Below are 9,384 nucleotides of genomic sequence, written 5' to 3' on the forward strand. Positions count from 1 at the left end.
ATTTGATGAGATCCAGGCATCCAATTTTTTTGCTTGCAGATCTCAGCTCCTCCTTGACAAAAATTCTTTTTAGTTCCTCTCATAGGCACAAGCAAACAAGCTGTTTTCGATTCTTGCCAATCTTGAACTCTAGTTATAAGAGGATGAACAGGCCCATCCACAGTTTTGCTCCAAGGGTAACTGTTATTGTAATCGAAGAGAAGAACTTCAATGCCATGCAAAGCACAGTCCATAGCATATCGAGGATTTTCCATCAATCAAGATTTGAGACCCTATAGATCTGCATATCTCTGATTTTGGGCGTGCATCACCAACAACTACCTTCGCAAGTAATGTTTTTCCTGTTCCTTTAGCAACATCATCCATCTGTACCAGAGAGTATTCCAATCCTTAGAAAATAGTAAGCAGATAGACATGAATCACTGTTCTTCTTCCCCATTCGAGCTTCCTTCCATCGGATACAAAGCAGGTCCCAAAAAGCCTTTTTTCTTCCCCTAGGCCTATAATACACCCCAGAAAAGTGGCCCCCTTTTTAACCAGAAATGCGGCCCAGCCACTCCCAATTGAGCACTCCCTCCATAGTAAAGTCCCCCAGGTTTTGCTGTGAAACAAGGATGCATTAGCCTCTCTTCTACCCTCACATTGCCATATTTATGGCCTGCTGCCAAAATGCACATCCAAATGGACCAGTTAGTCTGCACTGCAATAATAGAAGTCTCATTCTACCAAACTCTCCTGCCTGTGCAAGGAGGTCTATCATAGCCACATAATGCTTCAGGTCTAAACATAGTCCTGAATATGTATGAATACCATTGAGATACTCAATGCCTTTGTCAACAACACCAGAGTGACTGTAGACTGCAAGAAGTAAAAGGGAGGTGACTTTATCTGCATCTACACCTGCATGTCGCATTTCTTCAAACACCCATAGGCTTCTACAGAGATTACATTCGTGAGCATAACCAGCAATGCATGCATTGAATGAGACTATAGTGGGTGACAGAAGCCCATCAAACCTTGCTTGTGCTTCTTCTGTGCCTCCACAGTTTCCATAAGCATGAATGAGAGTATTCATTATGAGAGGATCTAGACGATAAATAACCGAAACTATAGCAAAATGAGTCTGCTTGCATATCTCCATATTTCCTGTTTCACAGCAAGCCCGTAGAAGACAAATAATTTTTGTATCATTCAGCAATATACAAGCCTCTTGCATCTTTTTGTAAAGATCTAGAGCCTTTTCTCCTTGATTCTGTTCAATGTATGCTAAAAGCATTGCATTCCATAAAACAACATCCGCCTGGGAAAACTCCTCAAACACCTTTTGTGCTTCTCCAATGCTTCCACACTTACCATACATACTCACAAGGGTGCTACCAAGAATCTAATGTTAATCCTTTGGAGCCAGCATCAGCATGCAATGCCCTGCCAATCTCTAAAGCAATAGTATATCCCTTCTCTGCAAGTGAACTACATGCTTGGAGGACACCAAGAAATGTTGGCTTATTGGGACTCATTCCTTCAACTAGCATTTGACTATATAGCTGCAGAGCCTTCTCTGCCTTACCCAACTCAAAATATCATGAGATCATAACATTCCATGCAACAATGTCCTGATCAAACAACATATCAAACATGCTCTTTGCTTCTAAAATGTTGCTACATTTACCATAGATACTAACAAGAGTGTTGTTAATATACCCCTAAGGGGAATAGAAAAATTGCATTCTTTGGGACTACATAGTGAAACCCCTAGATATTCTCAAAATACATGGAAAAAGGGGCTTGGATAATGTATGTGAATTCCACTTCTCTAATTTCCATGGAGTATTCCATGTATGCCATTAGCATGGACATTTGCCAAAGCCTATCCACACTAAGAGAGCAAGGATGGCCTACATAATGTTCAATCAAAACCCTTCGAGAAACAAGACCTAGAGAGCTTTGCCTCAATGGGCCACTAAGCAATTTGGCATAAAGCTAATAATGTTTCAAAGATATTTACTAGTGATTCTTCACACAAAGAAGGCAAGAGCCAAACCTCTATTATGGACATTGTTGTTGATAGGAACAAGGATCATATGCATGCTAACAAGGTCCTCCAATTTTTGGATCCCAATAAGGAGAAGATGTGTAAGCTTGACAAGAATGGAGGAAAGGAGAATCAAAATCTAGAGAAGTTTACAATAGTTGAGCATAAAGGCTTGAGAGTCTCCGTCATGGAGCTTGCTAGAGGGAGACAAGAGTTCACCAACTTGTATAAAGGATCATATGCATGCTAACAAGGTCCTCCAATTTTGGATCCTAATAATGAGAAGAGGTGTAAGCCTGACAAGAATGGAGGAAATAAGAATCAAAATCTAGAGAAGTTTACAATAGTTGAGAATAAAGGCTTGAGAGTCTCCATCATGGAGCTTGCTAGAGGGAGACAAGAGTTCACCAACTTGTATGTGCCTTTGGCTGAAGCAAACTCCTCATTGAAAATATACTGGATAAAGTCTTGCAAAAAATGTTTATTTTATCTTGGAATGCTTGGGAATTATGTTCTAAGGAAAGAGATCTTTATGAACCATCTTGGATAGATGCAAATGTGATATTTCTAGAGTATAGGAAGTCAAACTTGACTCCATTGAATCTTCTCAAATTAACATTGTAGGTTATGTATGCTTTCCCAATGTTTGTGAGAAAGGAAGGGGAGAAGTTTTAATATTTGTGAAGCAATCATTCTAGGTGAGGATAATCATCGAAGATACAGATGGTAATTTTATTGGGGTGCATGTACCAACCTTGAGAGAGGAGTTGAGTTGTATCTCAGTGTATGCAGGGTGATTAGTTTTTCTTATTTGGGGTTTGGAATATGATTACACTCTTGGGTGATTGTTCACATGGGCTTGGTAATATGATTGAAGAGGAGAAGGAGGCCTAGAGTGATTTGACAACTTTTGTGGGCTAGGTAGATGCTACAGACTTGATTTTGAGAAGGGATTGTAAATGTGTCACTTGGCATAATAGGCACCTTAATGAGACATGGAGAGGATCCCAACTACATCGATTCTATTTATCTCATAAAATTGAATGGGTATCCCAGACTTGAGGTATTAGATGCTTGTTGAACACATGGATTTGGGACACATCCCCAATATTTATACTCTTAATATGATATGTTCATGTAGTGCAAAAAAAGTTCCAACCCTTATCAATCCAATGTTAGCTTTATTCAAAATGTAAAGAAGATGTGGCTAGAAAGGGATACCTCTACTCACTCCCTATCCAAGAGCTAAAATAGGCATATGGATAAAGTCACTAGCTATTGCAAAATGTTTAGAAGGTAGTAGGCCAAGAAGGGGAGATTGTAGGCTATTGCTCTGAATACTGCAAGAATGCACTATTACAATCTTTGATGATGCACCCTAGTGATCAAATTTCCTTAAGGCTGTTCCAAGAAGTTAAGGCATTTATTAAGGATAATGAGGCACATAGGATAGCAAGTTTGAAGGTTCAATTAAAGAAAAATGCCTTATGGATGCAAGAAGCCTTGATATCAACTTATCTTAGTGCCTTGAAGTACAGGTAAAAGAGGAAGACCATTACTTTAATAGAAGATGATAAAGGAAGTAGACGTTATGATGATGCTGCTATCTCTCATGTATTTAGGAGACATTTGTCATCCATTATTGGTTATCCTTTTAACCCCCATTTGATTCGGAAAGGAGAATGGAGACATTCATCCAACATATGGACTCCTTTGCTGATAGTGATGTAGAATTGTCCCTATCAAGGCCCTTTTCTCAAGAAAAATTGTTATTTGTGGGTAAATCAATGAGCAAGGGGCATGCACCTAGTCCAAATAGGTTTCCTATAGAGTTCTATCTTGGTATGTGGGATGTTTATGCAAAGGATCTTTATAATATGCTGAATCAATTTAGAGTTTCTGGCTGCTTAACTAAGACAACTAATAAAGGGATCATTAAATCAATCCCAAAGTTGGTTGAGAGATTGAGGCCTAGCCATTAGATGCCTCTCACTATGATTAATGTTCTATATAAGATTATGACAAAGTCCATGGCTTATAGAATTGAGTATGTTCTTAGCTAATTTGTGCATAGTAAGAAAGATGCATTCATGATAGGCACATCCACGATGCTATTTTGAGTTTCTTATTTGGCATTGATAATGTAAGTCTCTCTCATAAGGAGGACTTTCTACTCCTTAACATGGATTTGTGAAAACCTATGACAAAATGTGCTAGGATTCTGTGTTGGCGATGATTGAGAGAGCTGGATTTGGGAGATAATTCAATCTTATGGTCCATGCCTTATTCTCAAATGCAACCACCATAGTATCTATCAATGGATATACCTCTAGCAACTTCACTTACTACAAGGGCATGAAGACATACCAACAGTTGTTTCCGACACAAATTGGCATAGTTGCTACTAGAGTCACTATTGGCATCACTATCTGCATCACAAATACTGATACAAATAGCAATTTGTGACCAAATATTGATGCAAATAGAAATTTTAACAAAATAGTGATGCTAATATAGCGACTATATACTGAGAAGAAAATAGAGACAAAAAACCAAGCATGGCATTCTGAGAGCAATCAAGTGAAAGAGAGAGGGAGAGAGCTCAAAGCACACACAGAGAGAGAGAGAGAGAGAGAGAGAGAGAGAGAGAGAGAGAGAGAGAGAGAGAGAGAGAGAGAGAGAGAGAGAGAGAGAGAGAGAGAGAGAGAGAGAGAGAGAGAGAGAGAGAGAGAGAGAGAGAGAGAGAGAGAGAGAGAGAGAGAGAGAGAGAGATGTCTCACTGCCATGTGCAAAGGAGGAGAGGAGCATTAAAGAGAAAAGGGAGAGAAGCCGAAAAGGTAAAGGGTTTCTTCTTTAAGCCTTTGAGGTATGTACATTGTTTCTCATCTCATTGTTTTTGTATTTTCTTCTCTTCTTTTAATCGTTTTGTTTGTGGAGAGATACATTGAGAGAGAGAGAGAGAGAGGGAAGGGGGGAGAGAAAAAATAAAGAGGGAGGGAGAGAAAAATAGAGGGGAGAGAGAGAGAGAGAGAGAAACAAAGAAAGAGGGGGAAAGAGAGAGATAAAGAGAGGGAGGGACGTAAGAAGAGATAAATAGAAAGAGGAAAGGAGGAAGAAAAAGAGAGGAGAGAGAGAAAGAAAGAGGGGAAAAGAGAGATAAATAAAGGGAGGGGCACTCAAAAAATGGATAGAGAGAGATAAGAGAGGGAGGGAGAAAGAGAGTGAAAAAGGGAAATATGTCCATCCAAGGAGAGAGAAGCAAAAAAAAACTAGAAAGAAATGTAGAGATAAAGACGGAAGAAGGGAGAGAGAGAAAGAGAGGGAGTGATGATTTGAGAGAGGGAAATATCTCAATCACCATTGTCCGATATTCTTGCACTCAGTGCAAACTTACAATTTGATAGAAATGTTGCTTGTCTATAGACCATATGTGATGCTTTAGAAAGTTTCAATCAAAAATCATTTATCAAGCGATCTTGGACTTTGAGTTAATGGTGAGAAAAGTGTATACCAATCATGCTTTGCAATCAAACTCTAATTGAAATAAACTTCAAAAATAACAAATATGCCCTAGAAATGTCCACAGGAAGGTACCCGTCCATCTCAAGAAATGCACCAATTATGGCTAGTAAGAAGAGCTCGTGGCCATACAGTGGAAGGAGTGTCCGAGTAGATAAACTCATTAGAGGGCACTCTACTAACTACACCCTCAATACTAGAAGACATTAGGGACCTTCCAAACCTTCCTAAAATGTTGGAGCTTGAGATGGAGGCTATGATCAATATGATACATTACTATCCATGGATAATAGGTCATCTGATCCATTAAGAGAGGAGGTGCCCCTATCATTATATGATGGGTTCCAAGTATCTCACTTAAAGAAGCTCTTGGCACTCCTAAGTATATAGACAAAGTATGAACAGAGTGATGAAACTGTGACTGAGTTATTGAGATACATACTACACTCCGTTGTCTTGATGTATAAATAAGAATAATTATTTATTTCTTTAAAGGTATTTGGATTTTTTAGACTACTAAAATGTCATATATCGCCATTTGAATTCACAATGCCCAAGTCTTGTAATGATGCATGAAAAGTGTTGTGGAAGCTTAGCATGAATTATAACAATAATCATGCATTTGAAAATTATTTTATGCTCTTTCGAGGAGAATACAAGTCCATGGAAACATGTCTAAAGTGTGGTGCTCATAGGTATCAACATGATCTATAGGGGCAAATCATCCCTTAGAAGGTTCTCGGATACTTTCCACTTATACTATGCATCCGTCACATGTTTCAAACGTGTTTCAAACATTAGCTAGCATAGTAAGCTTGACAATGTGGCATGAGAGCCAAGGAATCTTTGATTTGATCTTGCTATGGATGGTGTGAATCCATTTAGATTTTACTTGACTTCTTATAGTGTGTGGATAGTAATCCTTGTAAACTACAACATTCCACCATGGCTTTCTATGAAAAAAGGACACTTGATCCTTAGCTTGCTTATTCATAGGTACTAAAAATTCAAGAATATGGACATCTATTTGTGTCCATTAGTTGATGAGCTCAAGATTTTGTGAAAGAAGGAGATTATTGTAAAAGACATAAGCAAGCATATTGGAAGGTGGTTTGCTAACATATGAGACATTCTCATGTGGACCATGCATGACTTTTTGAGATCTTGAGAGTGCTCAGATAAATGAGCTTCTGTTCTCATTCAAATGTCTCATTTATATTTGTGTTGATTAGATATAGATATTTTGATAGGCCTAGCTACCTTACATTATCATGCATGTCTATTGTGTGGACCAGAGTTGGATCCTCCAAGGTCATGGACCGTGAAGAAGATGGTCTATCAGGGGCAAAAGTGCATTCTTGCCAGAGAGCCATGATTTGAGAATGAGTTTTTTTGGATGATCCCTAGCATAAATGAATTCCCAAAGATTGTGTGAGTGGAAGATGGTCCACAAGGAGTCACTTCCAAGAAGTGGAATATGATGGTTTTTAGCTTTCTATGAGTTGCCATATTGGACCCATTTATAAGTGATACATGGATCCAATGCGTGTTTTTAGAATGTTGGTAGCTTATTATGGGACCATATCACAAGAAAAAGAGATACCCTAGGGGCATGAATGGATTTGAAGGAGATAGGGAACATAAAAGGTACTTTGGGCCACAAACAAGCTGTGATGGTTGTGTGCAACTACCTTGTGCTTCTTGGGTCCTATACACTAAAGAGGAGTGCATGATCAAGCAAACTATCAAATCTATTCATACATCAACAGGTATGATGCGCTTTCTTAGGTTTGCATCTTTTAAAGATGACCAACTAATAGAACTAAAATTCCATGATTGTCACAAGATATGCTAGGTTTTTCCTAGCTTTGATAGTAAGTATATCTAGTAGATCATTACTTTATGTCGATCTATTGTTTATAATGCATTAAATCTCTAGCAATTTTGTTAACCCCAGTACAAAGAAAGCAAAATAAAAATTTAAAAGACGCAAGGCAAAACAGAAAAAGACAGCCAGTGGCGGTTGAAGAAATAGGAGAAAAAAAGGCTAAAAGTGCAAGGACATCCTTAAAAGTCCAAGGCAAGTGCAAAAGAGAAAAGGTGCATTTTAAATATAAAAGCGCACTCTAAATCCTTGTAAAAGAGCACTAGGCTCCCTCTTGTGCAATTTGTAAATGTAGACGAGTGTGATGAAGGCACAATGCAAATAGGAAGGGAATAGGAAATGAGGACCTAGGTTAAAATGGCCGGGAATGTAAAAAAGGGATGGGTGCCCAAAGGGGATTATGTTTAGGGTTTTGTATAAAAGGAAAAAAGTGAATGAAGAAGCTCATTCTTGTGTGTCACCAAAACTAGCTCTCCTCTTCTCTTCTTCTTCTTATTCTTCCTTTCTTGATCTTGTGCTTGAGAGAGGGAGTGAGTGTGTGATGGTAAGGGACCGTGGTGGAGAAGCTCTCCATCTTCTCCTCTCTTCTTCTTCTTCTCTTCTCTTCTCTTATCTCATGCATGGAAATGGGTGCATGTATCTTGAAGCTTGAGAATCGAGCTTGCTTGAGCTTGCACCTTGGATCATGGACCTATCCGAGTGCTTGAGGGAGGAGGCAACTCAATCAAGTATGGAGATAAGCTCACTACACTCATAGGTGTGAGAGCATGTATGGCGATATGAGAGGTAGCCATTGCACTTGTTTTGAAATGCTTGAAACAATAAGTGATCCATGGGACTTGGCAGTCAAGCGAGAAGCTCCCACATTTTGATTCCATTGCTGAGACTAATGGATTCAAGCATTGAGTGCTTGCATGCTCTGAATCAAGCATTGAAGTAGGGTTTGCCCCGATGAATCAGTGCTTGAGATAAATGAGGGAGTTGAAGAGGTATTCGATCTCTTTTGCAAGTTTTTCTAGTTTTTTGGATATAGACAAGTAGGTTGGTTTATTGTAAGTGGTTGCTTCTGATTTGAATGCATTTAGGTAAGGAAAAATCAAGAAATACAAAGAAATACACAATAGGGTGTTTGCTATAATGGCATGCCTATAACAGGAAAAAACCAAGGAAAAGAGAGCTTCAAGGCATTAAGGCAACAAAGAGAGAGAAGGGGGAAGTAATAGGGCAAGAGAGAAAGGGTTTAAGAAGCTAGGAGGGTAGGGGGAGAGCTCATTTGTAATTTCTAAGTTGAGGGAGAGATCTTGACAGAGAGAGAGGGCTACAGGACTGGAAACCATTTTGTGCTTGGCAATCTTCACCATCATGCCTTTGAGCCCCACAGGTAAGCTTTGAGTGTGCCTTTGTATTGGTTAATTTCTTCCAAGATCATAGTCGAAAGATTGATCTAGGTGCATGTGAGATTCAGTAAGATTTTCATCATTCTGGAACTTCTGCCTTCGAACAATCGGATTCCCAAATTGGTCTATCTGATTGCCTCAAAGTCATCCAATTTTCAAAATTGGATGCAAACACATCGTTCAATGGAACAACTCTAACCAGCTTAGACGGCCATTTGGACTTGGACAATCCCCAAACTTGAATGGCCCAAAAAATCAGACACTTCACTCAGACTCGAACTCGTATAGTCAGACTTGGACAGTCCAAAATTGGACAACCAGAATCGAACATCTAACTCTAGAAATCGGATGAAAAAACCTGCAAATGGGACAATAAAATAGAACATCAAATTTTGACAAACTTTGACATCACTGGACCTTGTAGAGGCCAATCCCTAGCTGTGGGACACCCCAATGGATCCCCAAGTGAGTGAACAAGGAAATAGAGCCAATTGACTCGAGAGCTAAGATCCAACAAGCAAGAGAATGACTGTGACACTAGCCCTCAGCCC

General features: G+C 39.2%; 1 protein-coding gene across 1 annotated transcript; it reads right to left on the reverse strand.

Annotated features, from left to right (window-relative positions):
- Nucleotides 1–637: 637 nt before the first annotated feature.
- On the reverse strand, nucleotides 638–1,360 carry LOC148016822 (pentatricopeptide repeat-containing protein At4g35130, chloroplastic-like). Its single transcript, XM_087662359.1, has one exon. The coding sequence runs from the start codon at nucleotides 1,358–1,360 to the stop codon at nucleotides 638–640; it is 723 nt and encodes a 240-aa protein (XP_087518485.1).
- Between the last annotated feature and the right edge of the window lie 8,024 nt (nucleotides 1,361–9,384).

This window comes from Lygodium microphyllum, chromosome 22 (assembly GCF_053477565.2).
Source record: "Lygodium microphyllum isolate KBCC chromosome 22, Lygodium_microphyllum_v1.1.10, whole genome shotgun sequence".
Classification (NCBI taxonomy): Eukaryota; Viridiplantae; Streptophyta; class Polypodiopsida; order Schizaeales; family Lygodiaceae; genus Lygodium; species Lygodium microphyllum.

What these genes read in the sequence shown, in the direction of transcription:
- LOC148016822 (XM_087662359.1), bottom strand. Translation starts at nt 1,360, where the DNA reads ATGTATGGTAAGTGTGGAAGCATTGGAGAAGCACAAAAGGTGTTTGAG.